The following is a 22,572-nucleotide window of genomic DNA, read 5'->3' as shown; positions in this document are numbered from 1 at the left end:
AGATATATACAAAACATTCCATCCAACAGCAGCAGAATACACATTCTTTTCAAGTGCACATGGAACATTATCCAGGATAGATCATATGTTAGGCCACAAAACAAGTCTTAACAAAGAAGACTTTAAGAAGATTGAAATTTAAGAAGACTGAAATCATATCAAGTATCTTTTATGATCAAGTTGTATGAAACTAGGAATCAATAATAGGAAAAAAACTGGAAAATTCAAAAACCTGTGGAAATTAAACATCATGCTCCTGAACAATCAAGAGGTCAAAGAAGAAATCCAAAGGGAAATTAAAAAAATATATCGAGACAAATGAAAATGGAAACACAACATATCAAAACCTAAGGGACACAGCAAAAGCAGTTCTAAGAGGGAAGTTTATAGCGATAAACACTTGCATTTAGAAAGAAGAAAGATCTCCAATAAACAACCTAATGTTACACCTCAAGGAACTAGAAAAAAAAAGAATAAAGTAAACCCAAAGTTAGCAGAAGGAAGGAGATAATAAAGACCAGAGCAGAAATAAACCAAATAGAGAAAAAACCAAAAACTAAAGAATACATTAACAAAACTTAGTTGGCTCTTCTAACAAATAAGAGTGACAAAGCCTTAGCTAGACTAAGAACAAAAAAGAGGAGACTGAAATTAAAAAATCAGAAATAAAAGTGGAGACCTCAGAAATAAAAAATCACTAGAGACGATTATGAATAATTTTAAGCCAACAAATTAGATAACCTAGAGGAAATGGATAAATTCTTAGAAACATATACCTGCCAAAATTAAATGAGGAAGAAATAGAAAGCCTTAACAGACCAATAACAAATAGAGTTATTAAAGTAGTAATTAAAAGCCTCCCAAAAAAGAAAAGCCCAGGACCAGATGGCTTCATGGCTGAATTCTACCAAGCATTCAAATAATTAGTACCAATCCTTATCTTCCAAAAACAGAACTAGAGGAAATACTTCCAAACTCATTTATTTTTATTTTTACTTTTATTTTCAGAGATGGGGGTCTTGTTCTGTTACCCAGGCTGGAGTACAGTGGCATTATAGCTCCCTGCAGCCTTGAACTCCTGGGCTCAAGTAGTCCTCCCACCTCAGCCTCCCAAGTATCAGGAACTACAAGTGCATACAACCATGCCTGGCTAATTTTTAAATATTTTCTTGGAGACAGGGTCTCACTATGTTGTCTAGTTTGGTCTCAAACTCATGGCCTCAAACAATCCTTCTGCCTCAGCCTCCTGAGTTACTGCGATTACAGGTGTGAGCCACTGCACCCAGCCCAGACCCATTTTATAAGGTCAGCATCACCTGATACCAATTTTCCAGACAAAGACACCACAAGAAAACAAAACTAGTGAGGTGTGGTGGCACATACCAGTAGTTCCAGCTACTCTGAAGGCTGAGATGGGAGGATCACTTGAGCCTGGGAGTTGGAGTCCTGTCTTGGCAACATAGTGAGACCCCCATCTCTAAAACAGAAAGACAAAAACAGCCTAAACAACAACAACAAAAGAAATGAAAACTGTAGGCCAATATTTCTGATGAACAAACTGAGTTAGCAAACTGAGTTCAACAATACATAAAGAATATTATACATCATGACCAAGTGGGATTCATCCCTGGGATGCAAGTATGGTTTAACATACAGCACACTGTGTAAAATAAAATATCTAGAAATAAATTTTAAAAAGGAGGTGAAATATCTCTACAATAAAAACTATTAAACGTTAATGAAATAAATTGAAGAAGACACAAATAAATGGAAAGGTAGTCCATGTTTATGGATTGGAAGAATTAGTATCATCCATACTACCCAAAGCAATATACAGGTTCAATGCAATTCCTATCAAAATTTCGATGGCGTTCTTCACAGAAATAGAAAAAAGAATTCTAAAATTCATATGGAACCACAAAAGACCCTGAATAGCCAAAGCAATCTTAGGAAAAACAAAGCTGGATGCATCACACTTCCTGATTTCAAATTATGTCACAAAGTTATAGTAATCAAAGCAGTTTAGTATTGGCATGGGAACAGACAGTGGAACAGGATAGAGAGCCCGAAAGTAAACCCAAGTATATACAGTCAAATACATTTTAACAAAAAAAATAAAAAATAAAAAATAAATTTTAACAAGGGCACCAAGAAGACACAATTGGGAAAGAATAGTCTCTTCAATGAATGGTGTTGGGAAAAATGGATATCCACATGCAAAAGAATGAAACTGGACCTTTATCTTACACATACACAGAAATAGTTATCTTACACAACTAAAAATAGATTAAAGACCTAAACATAATACCTGAAGCCATGTAACTCCTAGTAGAAAACATGGGAGAAAAGCTCCTTGACATTGGCTTTGGCAATGATTTTTTGGATATCACATCAAAAACTCAGGCAACATTTGGCTGGGCGTGGTCACTCACGCCTGTAATCTCAGCACTTTGGGAGGGTGAGGCAGGCAGATCACGAGGTCAGGAGATGGAGACCATCCTGGCTGACACGGTGAAACCCCGTCTCTACTAAAAATACAAAAAAATTAGCCGGGCGGGGTGGTGGGCGCCTGTAGTCCCAGCTACTTGGGAGGCTGAGGCAGGAGAATGGTGTGAACCCAGGAGGCGGAGCTTGTAGTAAGCCAAGATTGCACCACTGCACTCCAGCCTGGGCAACAGAGCAAGACTCCGTCTTAAAAAACAAAAAACACACACAAAAAAACCAACAACAACAACAACAAAAACACAAAAAAACCCTCAGGCAACAAAAGCAAAAATAAGTGAGACTACACCAAATTTAAAAGTTACACAGCAAAAGAAACAATCCACAAAGTGAAAAGGAAAAGGCATCCTATGGATTGGGAGAAGATATTTGTGAACCATATATTTGATAAAGAGTTAATATCCAAACTATATAAGGAGCTCACACAACTCAGTAACAAAAACACATAACCCAATTAAAAACTGGGCAAAGGACCTGAGTAGACAATTCCCTCAAGTAGACATAAAAAAGATGAACAAGTATATGAAAAGGTACTCAATGTCACTAATCATCAGAGAAAAGCAAACCAAAACTGAAATGAGATAATCATTTCACATGTGTTAGAATGGCTATTATCAATAAGACAAAAGATGACAAGTGTTGGCAAGGATGTGGAGAAAGGCAAATCCTTGTACACTGTTGGTAGAAATGTAAATTGGTGCAGTTTTATGGAAAACAGTATGGAGGTTTCTCAAAAAATTAAAAATAGAACTGCTACATGACTCAGCAATCTCCGTTTTGGGTATATATCCAAAGGAAATGAAATCAGCCCTTCACAGAGATATTTGCACTCCCATGTTCATTGCAGCATTATTTACAGTTGCCCAGATACGGAAACAACCTAAATGTTCCTGATGGGTAAGTAAATAACAAATTGTAGTATATATACAATGGAATATTGTTCAGTCTTAAAAAAGGAGAATCTGCCATTTGCAACAACATGAATGAACCTGGAAGACATTATGTCAAGTGAAATAAGCCAGATGCCAAAGCAAAAATACTGCATGATCTCACTTATATAGAGAATCTTTAAAAATATGTCAGATACATAGGAACCAAGAGTAGAATGGTAGTTACAGGAAATGGGGGTTAGGGTGAAGGTGAGGCAGGAAATGGGGAGATGTAGATCAAAGAGTACAAAGTTGCAGTTATGTAGGATGAATAAATCTAGAGATCCAATGAATGTACGAAATGAGGACTATAGTAATATTGTATTATAACTAGAAGTTTGCCAAGACAGTAGTCTTTAGATGTAATTACCACAAAAAGGTGGAAAGGGGTTAAATATCTGAGATGATGGATGTTAAATCTAGTTACTTGACTCTAGTAACCACTTAACTATATAACTAACCATATAATTATGTATGTATGTCTATGAAAACATCAAGTTGTACACCTTAAGTATGTATAAAAAAAGAAAAAAGTCTTATTCAGCTACTTAGATTTCTGGGTATTCTGAAATGACTGAATACCCCCTCATGTCCCGTTAGCTTTCGTACATACACTAAGACTCTCTGTATCCATGCAATTCAATGTGTGCTACTTTTCTTTTTTTTTTCTTTTTTTGGAGACAGAGTCTCAGCCTCCCAAGTATCTGGGATTACAGGTGCCCACCACCACTCCTGGCTAATTTTTGTATTTTAATAGAGATGGGGTTTTGCCGTGTTGTCCAGGCTGGTCTTGAACTCCTGACCTCAAGTGGTCCACTCGTGGCGACCTCCCAAAGTGCTGGGATTACAGGTGTGAGCCACCACACCCAGCTAATGTGTGCTACCTTTCTTTTGCTTCTGCTGACATTTGCTGATTTCTGATATCTGAAGTAAATACGCAATTTTCCCCTTTTCCTCTCCACTCCTCCAAAAAAGAATAAAACAAGCCTAAAGCTTTGTTTACCCCAATTGACTTTATTTTTTGTAGTCATCCTGAGTAACTCTTTATTGCTTACTGAACAAAGTTAAAGTTTTTAGCCTGGTATTTAGGCCTTGCGGAATCAGTTGGAAACTTACCTTCTCAAGCTTCTGCCTGCTTCTCCTGTTCTATACCTTTTACTCTAGCCAAACTCAGCTGTTACTGATCTCATACACCATCTGTTTTTTTTTTTTATTTATTTCCTTCTTATTCCCCTCCTCCAATTCATCCCCTTCTTCCTATCAAGGCCAATCTAAATCCTTCTCATTTTTAAAGACTACATTTATAGATTTTCCTAGTCTTAAGTCATCTTTTTTCTCCTATGAATTCCTATAGCACTTAATTGACACTTCTCTTATGACATGTTTAATGTTTGGCTGGTCATTATAGCTTTTTCTATAAATGTTATACGTTCTCTTATGAGGATATAACCTTCTTAAGGACAAAACTGTGTTCTTATTTCTTTGTAGCACCCTATAGTGCCATGTACAAAACAGATATTTAATAAACAGTACTTCACCAAATGCTTTATTGCTTTTGAAAGCACTTCAGTTAACGTGATTAGAAGTTATTCAGAATGATTTTGGCACAGTAACTGTCCACTAACGTAATAGATTGTAACAAAAAATCTTTTTGATGAGGATATAGTATTGGGGAAACATTGGAAGGATATCTTGCCTTAGCAGAAAGTATCTGGGAATTAGTACCACTATAGAAAAATAAAAATGGCAACACATGGCTAGAAAAGATGTATTTCAAATGGAAATAGAAAGTTCAGAGAGTAATCTAAGCTCTGGATTCTGATATACTTTTGTGTGGCTTACAGGGACAATATAAAGGCATTTATACATTCATATAGTAATCTTTAAACATATAGTAATCTTTAAAAGTTATTAACAGGATTCAGCATTGGGCCAGTAACTGGAATATATGTATGTTCACATGATTGTTGCTCTTTCTTTCTGTTTGCGTCTAAGTTCCAATAAGATTTTTAAAATTCCTTTTCACACATTATATAACGCTATATAATTCTTGTGTGTACATGATATTTATTGATTTGAAAAAAAATTATTAGATATTCTCTTTGTAGGCGAGATCTGAGAGGCAAAATGTTGATTGATTTTTCATTTTTCAAGATTAACTTTAAACAGATGACTTGGCTGAAGCTGTAAGAGCAGTAGCAATTAGCCTCAGGTTACTGCATTCCTGTGGAGACTAACAAGGATGCCACCTGGTTATTTACAGACCATTCTAGAATATCTCTGCCTTAATGTGGTGGTGTGAGTAGAATCTAAATTTATCTTGAATGTCTCTATGCTTGAGGGATTTTTAGCACTGTACCATCTTAGGTTAGAGTGATTTCTAGAGTTTCAGTTTCCTGAGAACATTTAGACTGATTATTAAGGGGCATTTAGAAAAAAAAAATCACAACTTACAGTGCCCATTGCTTTGTTGTTTACATAGAAACAGCTGATATATAAAAATTGTCAATCATAACAGCTACATATTTCAGAAGAATTTGGGGTGAGAGTGATGAAACTATTAATGAAATGATATAATAGCAGTTGGGAAATGCCATCAACAATACAAAATGTGAAAACTGTGTGTCACAAAAGATACTAGTTATGTTTGCCAGTTAGGTGGCATCAGAACAATTTGAGCCACTTTAGCTGTGTTAATCTTTACTTTTCTGTAGTTTGCCTATATCACAGAATCAGTATAAATGTATATGGACATTTATTAGGCTTAACTTTCCAAAAAGTTTTAAATATGCATGTATTAGTTACCTATTGCTGTTGTAACAAATTACCAAAAACCTTGTGGCTTAAAACAATATAAAAAGTTTTTGGGATTTTTTGGTTTGTTTTGTTTTTACAGTTCTGGAAGCCAGAACAATTACAATTAAGTATAAATTCAAAATGAGTTATATAGGAATAAAATCCAGGTGTCATCAGGGTTGGATCCTTCTAGAGGTTTCAGGGGAGAATCTGTTCCTTGCCTCTTCCATCTTCTGGTGGCTGCCTGCCAGTGTTCTTGACTGGAGGCTGTATGACTCCAATCTCTGTTTCTGTGGTCACATTGCCTTTTCCTCTTCTGCAGCCAAATCTCCTGCTTCCCTCCTGTAAGGATACCTGCAATTATATTTAGGGGTCACACAAATAATCCAGGATAATCTTCCCATCCCAAAATTCTTAATCATTTCTACAAATCCCCTTTTGTAGAAATGATTCCCCTTTTGCCGTATAAGGTAGCATTCACAGGTCCTGTGAATTATTACATAGATTTTATTCAGCCTACCCTAATACCCATTATGATATACCCACATTTTAATACAAAATATTATTTTAACCAGGATCTTTTAAATGTGTTTCATTTAGAAGGAAGATGATTTTGTGTTTTAATATTAATGCGGAAGTTCATAGTTGGCTTTTAAATTGACTATTTCCTCTTGATTGTGTCATTGATGGTTTTCTAAAAGTAATTCTTTAATTTTATGACATCTGTAAAACACCAGTATATCCAAAAAAGAGAAATGTTTGTATCATCTCTTTTTATGTATTTGTAATTTTCCCTGCCTATCAAAATTGGATTAGAAGTTAGCCAGGAATAAGTTAGGAATGTCCTATAGAATTATCCATATGGTCTAATTTGGTGGGAATGGGCATGTTGGATTTGGCAGATAATTGAAGTAGAATACATTTACAGTAAATCATTTGGAAATTTGGGTTTTATCATGGTTTTCCCACTTTTTTAACGTTTAAAAAACATTGAAGAAATTATGTATTTATAGAATAGTTGCAAAAATCAAAACAGTACAAAAAAAAAAAAAAACCGCACACCTCCACACTCTACCTAGATTCACCTAAGGTTAACATTTTACCCCATTTGCTTTATCTTTTGTTCTCTCTCTTTGTCTATGTATGTATGTATATCCTTTGTCTTTATTGACATTGACATTTTTGAAGAATGCAGTCCTCCTTCCTGTTTTCCCCTCTGTGAGGATTTTTAAAAATTGGATGTAATTTACATGCCATGTAATTCACTTTTTAAAAGTGTACAAATCAGTGGTTTTTGGTATATTCATAAGGTTGTACAAGGATTACCATGATCTAATTCCAGAACATTTTCATCACCTGAAACAGAAACGCTGGGCCTGGAGTGGTGGCTCATGCCTATAATCCTAGCACTTTGGGAGGCTGAGATGGGAGGATCACTTGAACCTAGGGATTTGAGGCTGTACTGAGGCAAGATTATGCCACTGCACACCATCCTTGGTGACAAAGTGAGACCCTGTCTGTAAACAAAACAGAATGCTTTAGCAGTTATTCCTCATTCCACCCCTCCTCTAACAATCACCAATCTATTTTCTCTTTGGATTTGCCTATTCTGGGCATTGTATGTAAAAGTAATCATTTGATATGTGACCTTTTGTGTCTGGCATCTTTCACTTAGCATAATGTGTTCAAGGTTCATCACGTTGTCACATGCATCAGTTTTGAATCATAAAGTGCTGAGTAACATCCAATTGTATGGATTAATGAAATGGCCAAGTAATATATTCCATTTATGGATATACCAAGTTTTGTTTATCTATTCATCCTTTGATGAACGTTTAGGTTGCTTCTACCTTTTGGCCATTATGCATAGTGCTGCTATGAACATTCAAGTTTTTATGTAATGTACAACTTTTTATGTAAATATGTTTCCCATTCTGTTGAGTGTCCATGAAGGAGTAGAATTGCTGGGTCAAGTTAAACTCTGTTTAACTTTTTAAGGAACTGCCTGCTCATTATTTTTTTAGTTTCTTTCCTAAGGCATTTTTTCTCCTCTTTGAAAAATCAGGGCAGTGACTCTGGGGTGGGGGTGGTAGGTGCTTTTTTCAACCTCAGATGTCCTTCCAGAGCTTTAATGTTGAGGGTAACTTCTTTAAACTAGCAGGGTGCTCTTCTCTTGACCTGAGAATAAAATACTAAGATGATCTGACCTAGCAGAATACTTCTCTTCATTTGTGTTTAGTGGTTTTCAATGCATTTTGTTTTCTATTTAGTTCTATTAAAGAGATTGTTGGCAACCTTAGTTGTTTTAGTAGATTGAAATGCTTCTTAACTGGGATGTTATTTATCCCTATTTATTGGCTTACAAGGAGAACTGGGAATCCATTCAACAAATAAAAGGTTTTTTTTCATCTTTTAAAAAGTCACGGAGAAAATGACACAATGTAGCATTAGTCATATTCCTTTAAATAGAAGCAAATATAAAAATTAATTTTGTTAGTATAATTATTTTAAAGATGTTATGGCAAATCCATACAAAAGCTTAGGAGTAAATTTTGTTTAGCTTTATTTTAACATCTATAATAATTGCTTATTCCTACATGATACGAAAAAAATAAAAATTTTGGGTTTGTATGTAGTTCAAGCATCTTTAATCATAGGTGAGAAGATCTTTAAATATCTTAAGAAGCAAAAGAAATAGAAAATTCAGTCAAAGATAAGAGTTGGGGTAAGGATTGCAGCATTCTGTAAGATCAAAATATTAAGAAACATTTGACTTAGATTAAGTAATCTAAGGCTGTAGGCTATAGGACTGCAAGATAAACTCTGCCTTTAAGTTAAAAAGTACTTACTTTGCATAATAAATTAATTAGAGTTATGGAGAAGAAACCAGGAATAGCCTAGCTGAAATCCCTGATAGTAATGAAACTTTGATCAGCTAAAATGATATTATCAAAAAAATGCCTTGAGATGATAAGACTTTCAATAAGGGATATGCAACTTTTAACCCTAGGGAGATTTACAATTAAATATGAATTGAGAATCAAACTTAGTTTTTCTATTTCATTTTGGAGCTTGGATATCTATTATCAGTAGACAGCCAATATTTTATGGAATGCCTGTACTATAAGTTCCCCTATGGACAAAAACAATATCCTATTTACCTTTAAAGTTAAGAGCACTAACTTTGGTGTCAGATACATATTTTCTTCCAGCTCTCCCTATTTCCTCACTGAATTCTTAAGTTTCTAAGCCTCGGTTTCTTCATAAAATAGAAATGACAGTATCTATTTTATATGGATAGGGAAGGTGAAATGAGATGATGAATGTAAAGCATTTAGCATAGTACTTGGTATATAGTAGGAGCCCAATAAATGTTAGCCCTTTTACTGTTATTGTTCTTCTTCTTGTTATTGTTTTTATGCTATTTCCATGTAGATCATGTAACTATTTTAATAAATGTTTGTTCAATTAATGTGTTACTTTTCAGTTACATTGTTTAATATTTTGCCTTATCTACAGTTATAAATTTGTTTGAAGTTTATAGAAAATGTATAGCATGCTAATATGTTTGATAGTGTCATACCTTCTAGTGAACTTTGATAATTTAGATCTGCTACACAGAAGAGAGATTTAAATGTTGTCTCTCTCTTTTTTTTTTAAATTTTAGAGACCTATTACTACATTTCTCCATTAGTTGGTGTATTTTTCTTGGCTCTAACTCCTATTTGGATTATAATAGCTGCCAAACATCCAGCCACAAGAACAGTTCTCCACTCAGGCTGGGAGCCTGTCATAACAGCTATGGTTATAAGTAGGTTAGTATTAAAATATGTGTGTGTGTGTGTATGTGTCTGTCTGTCTTTGTGTGTCTTCTATAAGCATATATGTACATGCATATTAAAACAAATGAATTGCCTGTTTTTATTTCTTAGGTTAATTATTTTATATAGCCAATTCATTATTCTCCCAGGTATTATAACAAGGGATCTGAATGACAGGCATTATTAATGAAATCCGTAGACATAAAGAACCTCATTTGGCTACCAGTTTCAAACTTCTCTCCAACCAAAGCCTTACCAGACTGAGTAAAATTTAATGGTGTTTGTCTTTGTGTGTGTATGTGTGTGTTAACCTGACAAGGACATTACTTACTCTGAGTATTAAGTTGCTCAGATGAATATCATAAAGCCTTAGAAATGTATATTCCATTGGCTACTTCCATATCTAGGACTCTGATGACCTCAAGATGTAATTAAGGACGTATGTAAAAGATTTAGCTGCAAGCATCCTCATCACCCCAGAGTTTTTAATAACAAAAATAAATAGGACAACATAAAGGTCTTGCAATATGGTATTGATCAGATAAATTATTATATAGTCACAGAATGGAATATCAGCCATTAAAATAACGTTGTAGCGTTTCTATTGCTATGGAAAGATGTTTATTATACATCTGATGAAAAGAACAACCTAGAAAAGAGTGTGAGTTTCCTACTAAACATGGTAGGTTAAGAAACATTACTTTTCCTTCCTGAAACTACTAAAAGGACAGTAAGAGAATAAAAATGCTATAAAACCACCAAGATAGAAGGGGAGCAAAGAGGGCAGCAGGTGAGCGATTTGACAACGTTAGGAAGATAGAAATCAGATGAAGAGCTGTTAACTGAATGAGCAGAATGGAAAAAGCTGAAACCTAACTATCAGAAGCAAGCCTCAGAAACCCAGAAAGAGGAATTAAAGGCATCAAGTACATCTGAAAGCTTCAATGAAGATTGTTTGAAAGTTTAGGTAAGGAGCAACTAGATCCCCAAAATCTTTCTCCAGCTTTAGCACCCGTGTGACTGTCCCCTCACACCCTAGCAGAAGACAAGAATAACCTCTCAAGAGGCTAAATCGGAGAGGTTCTGGATTCAAAAACACATGTACATGTGAGGATGTGTCTTAAGTACTGTATGAAAAATAGCAAGACTAAGCAAAAGTCTACACACTGAACAATGAGAACCCTATCCCACTTCCTTTTCTTTGTATAATGCTGGGAGACAGCCTTTTACCCCCAGGCAAAAAAAAATTAGATAATTCCTGTCTGGGGAAACTTACCAGCACAAAAGATCAGACCTGCAGATACTAACCCTTGTGAGTCCTTTAATGAAAGAGCTGCAAGCCCACCCGATTGTCTTCTGTGAGTCCCACTTGCTGACAAACTCTGCCCATGTACACAGAGAGCTCCAAGTATGCCTTGCAGTGCCCCTTAAACAGGGGCAGCCAGTAAAGGATTGCTTGACATTTCATAAAGGCCTCTAACATAAAAGACAGAAAAAAAAAAAAAAGATACTCAAGGAAAGTACCATCAGTACTTTCAGAAAACTCTTATCAGTATCCTCAGATAAATAAGTTATTGCATAATAGCTATTGCATAATATTCATAATATAGGAACAGAATGCAAAAGAAGATCCGAAAAACATTAAGAGCTCTTGGGAATTAAAAAATACATAAATAGCAGAAACAAACAAATTCTGTAGAAAAGTTCTAAGTTACAGTAGAGGAACCCTCCTGAAAAGCAAACCGTGAAGCAAAGAGATAGACAGTAGGAGGTGAATGATATGGAGAGAAAATTATCAAATAAATAATACAAGAACATTCCCAGAACAGAAAAACATGAGCTTCATGATGGAAAGGGCCCACTAAGTACCCAGTGCAATAAATTAAAGTAGGAGGGACCCAAATCAAAGCATATCATCATGAATCTCAAATGTTTCCAGAGAAAAAATAAGTTACATATGAAGCACTGGGAACCAGAATTATGTCCCATAGCAACACTAAAATGATTTCTTTGAAATTCTGAGAGAAAATTATTTTGAACATAAAATATAGTCACAGTATCAATCACGTGTAAGAGAAGACTAATGAAATTTTCAGACAGGCAGGATCTCATGGAATTTACTGCCCCCACCCTTTTGTATAAAGCTGAAAGGAGGTGTGGTCTATCAAAATTAGGAAATAAATCAAGAAAGATAATACAGGAAAGAAGAAATCTATTCTGTGGCAGCATGTGGTTCATTTTTCTGTAATGTAGATTGCTTTTTTTCCTGGAGGATTCAGGCAACAGGATCCCACAAAATACTGGGATTTTGTTATAGTACATAGACCAAGATCCAAGGAGGTATTGGAGGGAAGGTACAGGATGACAGCTGTGCATCAGGCCTAGATAGGCAACCATCCAGATTAGCAGGAGGACAGGGGCTTAAGGAGGGAGGTCTCTTAAGAAAAAAAAAGAAAAGTAGACTTGATGAGTTTGACTGCATTGAAAGGTACTTCATAAACTTAGTTACACATGTGAAACTGAATTAGTAATAGGTACCTAAAAAGTGAAGAAAAATATGAGGCAAAACAAAAAGTGTAAGTGAAGATATCTAATAATACACTCTGTGGCTCAGCTATGAATAATGAAATTTCCATTGTTATAATAAAGTCAACCCTAAGTATTTCACCAGAAATTATAACCAGATTAGCAGGATGGGAGGAGGAAGGGATTTGGGAAGGGATCAAAGTGGGGAGGGAAGTGTAAGAGAGGTCAAATACTCATCTGCCATAGTAGGAAGTCATTTGCTAAATGTCTAAAATTTAAAATGAAGAAATAGCATTATAAGCATGTTATTTAGAAAAATTAAATGCCAGAAGAAACTACTAAAGAAGTTAAAAAGCATTTCTAGTAGAGAGAAGGACCTGGAGGTGGGGCTAGGGACTATTGTGTTATTATAAACTTCATGGTACTTTTACATACCTCTTTTTTTTTTTTAAAGAGATTGTGTCTCGCCGTGTTTCCCCAGCTGAAGCACAGTGGCTTGATTGTAGTTCACTGCAGCCTCAAACTCCTAGGCTCAAACAACCCTCCTGCCTCAGTTTCTTGAGCAGCTGGGACTATAGGCATGCACCCACCCAGCTAATATTTTTACTCTTTTGTAGAGACAGGGTCTCGCTGTGTTGACCTGACTGGTCTTAAACTGCTGGTCTCAAGCAATCCTCTCACTTCAGCCTCCCAGAGTGCTGGGATTACAGGCATGAGCCACCATGCCGGCTGTACTTTTACTTTTTAAATGACATACATCTGCATGATAAAAATAAAAATTTTTTTTTTTTTTTTTTTTTTGAGACAGAGTCTCGCTCTGCTGCCCAGGCTGGAGTGCAGTGGCCGGATCTCAGCTCACTGCAAGCTCCGACTCCCGGGTTCACGCCATTCTCCTGCCTCAGCCTCCCGAGTAGCTGGGACTACAGGCGCCCGCCACGTCGCCCGGCTAGTTTTTTGTATTTTTAGTAGAGACGGGGTTTCGCCATGTTAGCCAGGATGGTCTCGATCTCCTGACCTCGTGATCCGCCCGTCTTGGCCTCCCAAAGTGCTGGGATTACAGGCTTGAGCCACCGCGCCCGGCAAAAATAAAATTTAATAAAAGCAAATAAAACTACTTTTATCATTTAATTTTTATTTAAAAAAATGTATATAGTAAAAACGCTGGGTTGTGGAGATGTTGGTCAATGGATTAAAAATTTTGGTTAGAGGAACATGTTCAAGAGATTTATTGTACAACATGGTGATGATAGTTTATAACGGTGTATTGTAGTCATCAAAATTGCCAAGAGATTTTAGGTGTTCTCACCACAAAAAATAAGTATGTCAAGTAATGCATAAGTTAATTAGCTCAATTTAGTCATTCCACAATATATACATATTTCAAAACATGTTGTATAGGATAAATATATGCAATTTTTATTGTCAATTTAAATAAGTAACAAAATATGTAAGTAAAAAATGTCTAGAAGCCTGTATAACAGCATACTAACAGTGTAACTCAATGATGTAACTAGGGTTGGTTTTTACTTTATTCATTTTGTCTTTTCTAATTTTTTCTATAGTAACTTTTATCACTGGGCTTAACAGGAATCTTAAAAAATGTATTTTTAGCAATTGTTATTATGTTATATCCACAACAGGATCTATATATTCTGTCAGAGAGGTTTATTTTTTGACTCATAACTAGTTTGTTCTTGAAATATGTACTTCGTTCTTTTATTTATTTATTTTTTTATTATACTTTAAGTTCTAGGGTACATGTGCATAACGTGCAGGTTTGTTACATATGTATACATGTGCTGTGTTGGTGTGCTGCACCCATCAACTCGTCAGCACCCATCAATTCATCATTTATATCACGTATAACTCCCCAATGCAATCCCTCCCCCCTCCCCCCTCCCCATGATAGGCCCCATTGTGTGATGTTCCCCTTCCCGAGTCCAAGTGAGCTCATTGTTCAGTTCCCACCTATGAGTGAGAACATGCGGTGTTTGGTTTTCTCTTCTTGTGATAGTTTGCTAAGAATGATGGTTTCCAGCTGCATCCATGTCCCTACAAAGGACGCAAACTCATCCTTTTTTATGGCTGCATAGTATTCCATGGTGTATATGTGCCACATTTTCTTAATCCAATCTGTCACTGATGGACATTTGGGTTGATTCCAAGTCTTTGCTATTGTGAATAGTGCCGCAATAAACATACGTGTGCATGTGTCTTTGTAGTAGCATAATTTATGATAGGGCTTAAAATGTTAAAATATTTCTAAAGAGGACTATTTTGGGGCTCTACAGTGTACCTCTTTAATAAGAATGCCTACAGTTTAGGCATATTAAGACATAATTCATTTATTTACTAAAGAATTAAAATAATAAAGATTTGATACTTTTTTAATGTTAACTATCAGGTAAGAACATTTGATCTGCTATTTTGACAATCAATCCCATTCTGTGACAGCATGTAGTTCATTTTGTTGTAATGTGGATGGCATTTTTCTAGAAGATTTGGGCTCAGGATCCCATGGAATATTAGGACTGGCAATGTTTTATACTACATAGACCCAGAAACTGATGTTAACCATTTGATAATGGCCTTGGAAACTTAAAAAAATCTCCAAGTTCCACTGACACATTGAGAGTATACGGCTTGCTACCATATAATGATATGTTAGTTTTCCAGATTTCTGTTCTCAAGATCAGCTCTTTCTGTAGCAATAACTCATCATTTTAATTTGCCAGTAATAAGACACATCCTAACAATATCTAGTTTTAACACAATAAAAATAACTTATTTTATGCCTTATTTATTTCAAATATGAAAACATACTTTTTTAAAATTATTTTTTAAATTATGAGAGTGATCAATGGCATGGTTTTAAAAAATTAATAAGCACAGAAGAATATAAAATGACCGTCAGTCCCCTGTCACCCTCACCCCCAGAAATAGACATGGGTAATAATTTCTTGTACGCTGTTCACGACATTTTAATGCATTTAAAGCATATGCTTTTTCTTTTCACAAGTCGCATATCTTAGACATCATAATTCTGAAATTTGGGGCTAAAGCTTATGCCATGTTTTATTTTCAACATTTTACTGTTGACATTGATTTTTACTTTGAATATTTTTCTTTTTGCTCTATCTTTAAAATGTGTGAATATTTTATTTTAAAAAGGAGGGGTGTCTGTATGTACAGAATAACTTGAAGTATATTCTGTTTCCTCTTCTCTAAATTGTATAATTTTCTCTCTTTCAGCATTGGAGGCCTTATTCTGGACACAACTGTATCTGACCCAAACTTGGTTGGGATTGTTGTTTACACGCCAGTTATTAATGGTAAGAATTAGATACACTGTTTCCTGATAATATCAAATCTTGTATACTCTTAGGTCCTATTAGGAGTCTTAGGGCTCAGATTCAAGAGGTCTGTACTCCTATCCAACCATTCTCCCTCCAACCGTAAGTTGTTGCTCACGGTGAAAATGATGTTCCCAGATCTCAGTAGGTGGAATACATTTCTGAAAAGTCCTCTTTCTTAATCTTATCATGAACTACTAGTTTGAGAGTCAGGGATACCTGACTTAAGATTAATGTGGCAAAATACATTTCAGATTTTGTTTATTATTTACATTGAGATTATCTGCTATCGTATATTGTTCTGTTGTTCCTTTTGTCAATTTTTGTGGATAAATTAGAGACAGCTGGGTTTAAACATTGCTTGAGTCCATTCAGTTCATTAAAATCTGGGGTGGGCACAGTGGCTCATGGCTGCAATCCCAGTGCTTTGGGAGGCCTCAATAGGAGGGTCGCTTGAGGTTGGGAGCTTGAGGCCAGGGCAACATAGTGAGACCCCCATCTCTATAAAAAATTCAAAAATTAGCCAGGTGTAGTGGCACACACCTGTATTCCCAGGTGTGTCCTCAGGAGGCTGAGGCAGGAGAATTGCTTGAGCCCAGGAGTTAGAGGCTGCAGTTAGCCACTGCATGCTAGCCTGGGAAACAGAGTGAGACCCTGTCTTAAAAAAAAAAAAAAAATTAAAGAGAAAAATCTACTGGTCCTCAGCTGATCCCTTTAAAAATCTGTCATTTTTTTTTGGTTATCTATGAAATGGGAATTATAATACTTAAATTCACAGACATTTATGTATGAATTACATTTAATAAGATCATTTTAATCCAGTCTACCAGCTTCTGGGGTGGCTGTCATTAAAGTGGATTTTTTTTTTTTTTTACTTTAAGTTTTGGGATACATGTGCAGAACGTGCAGGTTTGATACATAGGTATACGTGTGCCATGGTGGTTTGCTGCACCTATCAACCCGTCATCTAGTTTTTAAGCCCCGTGTGCATGAGTTATTTGTCCTAATGCTCTCCCTCCCTTTGCCCCCGACCCGACAGGCCCCGTTGTGTGATATTCTCCTCCCTGTGTCCACATGTTCTCTCTGTTGAACTCTAAAGTAGATTTTAAGTATAGCCTAGACCAATGCAATTTAAACAGTAATTCCACTTGGGGAAAAACATGTCCCAGGATATACTACATATTTAGTGTAATTTACTTTGCATATCTATGTGAAAAGAAAATATGTCAGTCGGGCATGGTGGCTCATCCCTGTAATCCCAGCACTTTGCGAGGCCAAGGCAAATGGATCACTTGAGCTCATGAGTTTGAGACCAGCCTGGGCAACATGACCAAACCCTGTCTGCACAAAAAATATAAAAATAGCCAGGCATGGTGGGACATGCCTGTAGTCCCAGGTACGTGGGAGGCTGAAGCAAGAGGATCTCCTGAGCCTGGGAGGGAGGCAGAGGTTGCAGTGAGCCAAGATCACGCTGCTGCACTCCAGCCTGGGCAACAGAGCAAGACCTTGTCTCAAAAAAAAATGTATATATGTATATATGTAAAATATATATATGACATATAAAGGCAAGTTCTTCAAAATCTAATTTCACATCTAAAATTTCTAATGAATATTTTAATTTTTATATCCCTTTAGAATATCTCTCTTCATGCCTCCATTCTCCCCATTGCCTACACATAAAATTGTGGGACCATCTATTTCAACCTGGTCCTTCATCCTCTTTGACTGAAAAATGACCAAGCCATTGTCTACTTGCCCTTTACCACAGTTCACTTGCTCACTCATTTATTTATATAACAAGCATGTCTTACCTTTGTAGCCTGATGTCTCAATATAGCCATCATTCAAGTAATAAAGTAGGCTTCCTGACTCACTCTCTGTTTGATGCAAATTAAGTGTCACTAATAGCCTAGTCATTCTTAAACATTGTTTTTATTACATGGGTCCTAAGACCCATGTAATAAACAGTGGCTTTTTTATCCCTGCCTATCAAATAAAATTTGAATTTTTCTGCCTAGCTTTCAAGGCCCTCTGTACATGGTTGGACTCATTGTTTCCCAAAGACACATACAATTTTTTTCATTATTATTCTAGCTAGGTTTTTTTATTGTCCCCACAAAGATTCATCTAATTTTCACTGCCTGGAATAACTACTGCTTTCCTCCCACCTCTTCAGATCCTCTTCTGTGAATATTAATGGATGAGTTCATTAGCATAAATATTACTCATAATGACTGTTAGAGCTATATTAAACAACATTTCAGTAAGAAATTTAACTTAAATTACAATAACCCTTTTATTATAAGACTTTAATGCATATTTCAGTTGTTTTACCTTACATAAGAAACAATTCTAGAGCTTCACTGAAATGCTCTCCTTGGACGTCTGTGCCGTGGCATTGCGTAATATTCATAGTAATGTATTTTTAGCCTCTCAGTAAGTAAACCTGTTAGTTGGCCATCAGCACTTTGGGAGGCCAAGGCAGGTGAATTGCTTGAGCTCATGAGTTTGAAACCAGCCTGGGCAACATGAACAAAGCCTGTCTGCACAAAAAATATAAAAATTAGCTGGGCATGGTGGTACACCATGAACTTATAAATTCCACTCTTTAAAAAGCATTAATAGAAATGGTTTATTCTATGTTCCTGAAAGAAGATAGAACATTTGAGAATTGAATTTCATTTAAAATGTGTTGGGGAATGTACTATTTAGAGGACCCTTGTTTATCTTCATCACTATCATCATCATTGTCTGCTATTTAGTGAGTACCTACCACTAAGTACCGGGTAACTCACAGGTTTCTTTTATACATGGTATGTCATATAATCCTCACAATAAAATCAGTAAGTTGTCTAAGGTCTCTTACCTTGTAAGTGGTCAGTCATGATTGAAGCCCAGATTGGATCTATTCTAAAGTCTATGATTTTTTTCCTCAAAATATGCAGCTACTAATTTATGTTTTATTAGCTACAAGAATGCATACATTATTTAAAGTAAGGCATATCTGTGTTCATATTGTGACTAGACTATCTTTTAATATTTATTTATTTATTTATTTATTTATTTGTGAGCCAAAGATTTTATTTATTCATTTCTTGCATTTGAAGTACTCTTCGATAACATCCTTGGCCTGAGACTCCTTTCCATAGTCCTTAACTACTACACAACTGCAACCAACCACTTTACGGGGTTTCCCCTCTCTGTCAATTTTACAGAGGCCTACCCGTTCTCCTAGTTTCTTGTTGTCATCAACCTTAATTAGGTTGATCTAGTGTTCAGCACAAAGGGCCTCCACCAACTTGACATACATAGGCTCATCACAGTTGGGTGCAAGCACACAAAGATGGGCTTGGGGCTTGTCTAAGGCTTTGGCAGCTTCGCGAATTCCACGTGCTAGGCCATCGTGGATGAGGGCGGTCTTCAGCACCTCTTGTAAAGCAGTATTAACGTCCATTACACCTCCAGCAGCAGTGCCTTCCTCGGCCATGGCGGTGGGTTACGGGTGAAGCGGAATCTTGAACGCACCCAAGCCTCCGCCTCCGCGCGACTCCGTGGAGGCAGGGAAAGAGCTTAATATTTATTAATGTCTTTCAGAACTAGTGGCATTTTCCGAAATATATTTCTTGGTAAACACCAGTTCTGTGAGACGTTAATAAGTATAACTTGAAAAGTGAGTTCTGTGGTCAATCAAATTTGGTAAACATTAAGTTAAACAAACTTGTTTACTACAGGATTTCTTAAAGCCTTTATCATGCTAACATATACGTAAGTCTCTCTTTCTGATACTTCTGTTAGCTAGGTGTTGGGATTTCTACATTTAGCCTTCTTCAGACCCCCTAGACCACACTTTGAGAACCATTGATCTAGGGCTTGTATCTTTTTTTTTTTTATCACAGTCTACTTTCAAACAATAATGAACCACTTTACATATAGGTTAAGAAGCTTATGTCACTATACTTGAATTACCACTCCTCTTTCTTATGTGCTTTTTTTTTTTTTTTTTTTGAGACGGAGTCTTGCTCTGTCACCCAGGCTGGAGTGCAGTGGCCGGATCTCAGCTCACTGCAAGCTCCGCCTTCTGGATTCATGCCATTCTCCTGCCTCAGCCTCCTGAGTAGCTGGGACTACAGGCGCCCGCCACCTCGCCCGGCTAGGTTTTGTATTTTTTTAGTAGAGACCCCGTTTTGGCCAGGATGGTCTCGATCTCCTGACCTCGTGATCCGCCCATCTTCGCTTCCCAAAGTGCTGGGATTACAGGCTTGAGCCACTGCACCCGGCCTATGTGCTCTTTTTTGAAATACATTTTACTTTGTAGTAAATCCTATAATATATTGTTATTATTTTTTGCTTCAGTTATTTTTAAAGAGACTAAAAATGAAAAAATATATCTTTTATATTTTCTCATATAAAGTTATATTTCCAGCGCGCTTTCCTTTGTGTAGATGCAGGTTTTTATCTGGTGTTATTTTCCTTCTGTCTGAAGAAATTCCTTTAATGTTTGTTGTAGGGCAGGCTTACAGAGAAAATAGAGGCTTTAGGCATGTCTCTCCCAGCATGCTTCTCTCTCCCTTCCCTTCACCTCTATTCTTATCTCTAACAATGTCTATTTTTAACTTCTTTCACCCCTATCTCAGAAGAGCTGATTCTTTTGCCCAGGACCAACTAGTTCACCTGTGTCCTGGATACTATTCCATTACAACTCCAACAGGAGCCTTACTCCATCAATTATTTTAACTTTTCTGGTATCTCCCGTGTCTTCCTCTCTTACATCTTTTCCCTTTAGCTTACAAACGTGCACAAGTCTTTTATCCCAAGTCACCTTTCCCATAGTGCTCTGCCTTCTCAAGCTTCTCTGTTCTCTCTCCTACTCTCTACAGTCAAACTTTCCCAAGTATAGTCTGTATTTTTTCAACTCATTATAGTATTTTTTCTTCCTTCTCACTGTACAAAACTGCTTTTACTAAGCTCTCCAGTGACTTCCTAATTACTTTATCCAATGACTTATTTTGAGTCTTCATTCTATTCAGTTGTTTAATACTATTTACTATACCCTTTTTGCAATTCTACCATTCTCATCCCTTCTCTGAAAATTCTTTTTCATTTTCCTTCACTGGTTCCTTCTTTCTACCTGCCTCTTTGTATTCTTCAAGTCCCTGCTCTTGAGCTCCTATTCTTAGTGTTTAACCTTCTTTATGGGCAATATTGTCTCATCCAGAGATTTTTGAAGTGTGGTCCCCAGACCAGCAATATCACCTGGGATCTCATTAGAAATGCAAATTCTTAAGCCTGAATCAGCAGCTCTGAGGTAGAACTCATCAATTGATTTTGATACATGCAAAAGTTTGAGAACAACTTGTCCTTGTCATGTGGCTTCATTTTCATGGCTTTATCCCTAGTCTTGACACATCTGTTCCTTTCTAGATCCATACTTTAAATTGGATATTTCTACATGGAACATATGAAACTTCTGACTGAACTTATCCTCTTCCCCTCAAACCTGCCCTTTGGTGTTTTTCTGTGTCAGTTAGTGGTGTTAGCTACCCAGTGTCCCAAACAAGACATCCCCAATCGCATACTTCCTCTCCCTTATCCTCTCTATTTTTATCTGCTCTTGAAATAACTTCTGAATTAGAGATGCATTGGTTAGAAGGAGGATGAAAGCTATGTTATTGTAGCCAAGAAGGAATCAAGAGGGACTGTTTATTCAGTGATCAGGAAGTCATTTGAGAGTTCAGTTTTGTTGAGTAGCAGACTAGATAAATGAAAGTACAGTCTTACAATAGAATGTTATTAACAATAAAAATGTATAATTTACATGACCCAGAAGAGCAAGGATGAATCTCAGAAACTTATATGATAAATTGTTCCATTTATATAAAGTTCAAGGGTATGTAAAACCAAATTATATAGTATTTAGGAATATACATGTGTGTGGTAATAACACAGAGAAAAGCAAGAGAATAAAAAACACAAATATAGTCACTCTGATAGGGAAGGAAGGATATGAGATTAGGGAAGAGTACAGAGGGCACTTCAAATCTAAAGATAATGCATTTCTTTTCTTAAACTGGGTGGTGGGTACATGGGTGTTTTTTTTGTCGTATAAGTCTTTATAACTTACATATGTTTATAAATGTTATTTTTGCATTTATTACATAGTATAAAACAATAAACATCTTAGAATTAGCACTTTTAGACTTCATATTAAATGATTGACAGTGAAAAGAAAAGAATTAGAATAACACTTGGAAGTCCAGATGAGGAACTTTTTCCAAGAGAAGAGACATGTGGGTACGTTTGTTGGCAAGGAGGCAAAGGAGTAATAGAGAAGGAAAAGATCAAGGATGCATGAAAGATGGTGAATAATGAGGGAGCAAAGCCCATGAAGTGATGGACCACACAGTAGCCTTGGAAAGAAAGGATAACCCCTTATTTCAATGTGGTAAGAAAAGGAGTCCTGAAGAAAGACAGGTGGAAATACACAGATATGGGTGAGGAGATAGAGACTGAGATGAACAAGGACCTTACAACTGACAGCCTCAGTTGTCCCAAGAAAGTAGAGAGATTCATTTCTCTAGGACAGTGTTTTCTAATCTTTCTCATGTCATAGCACACATAAAAATTATATTTGGATGGCACCCTAGG

At 36.3% G+C, this 22,572-nt stretch overlaps 1 protein-coding gene and 1 pseudogene across 3 annotated transcripts in view; one reads left to right on the top strand and one right to left on the bottom strand.

The window, feature by feature from the left end:
- SLC41A2 (solute carrier family 41 member 2) overlaps positions 1 to 22,572 on the top strand; it is a 143,654-nt gene that overhangs the window by 71,666 nt on the left and 49,416 nt on the right. For both annotated transcript variants that reach the window (XM_023192081.2, XM_023192145.2), the window contains exons 7-8: positions 9,895 to 10,042; positions 15,827 to 15,906. In XM_023192081.2, coding sequence (XP_023047849.1) covers positions 9,895 to 10,042; positions 15,827 to 15,906 — 228 coding nt within the window. The remainder of the gene's footprint in view (positions 1 to 9,894; positions 10,043 to 15,826; positions 15,907 to 22,572) is intronic.
- Positions 18,996 to 19,476, bottom strand: LOC111526482 (annotated as a pseudogene). Its single transcript, XR_002726386.1, has one exon. The product of XR_002726386.1 is annotated as a 40S ribosomal protein S12 pseudogene (transcript).

The sequence above is a fragment of the Piliocolobus tephrosceles genome, chromosome 10 (assembly GCF_002776525.5).
Source record: "Piliocolobus tephrosceles isolate RC106 chromosome 10, ASM277652v3, whole genome shotgun sequence".
Taxonomy (NCBI): Eukaryota; Metazoa; Chordata; class Mammalia; order Primates; family Cercopithecidae; genus Piliocolobus; species Piliocolobus tephrosceles.
The sequence above is the reverse complement of the archived record's forward strand: the minus strand, read 5'-3'. Positions and strand labels throughout refer to the sequence as shown.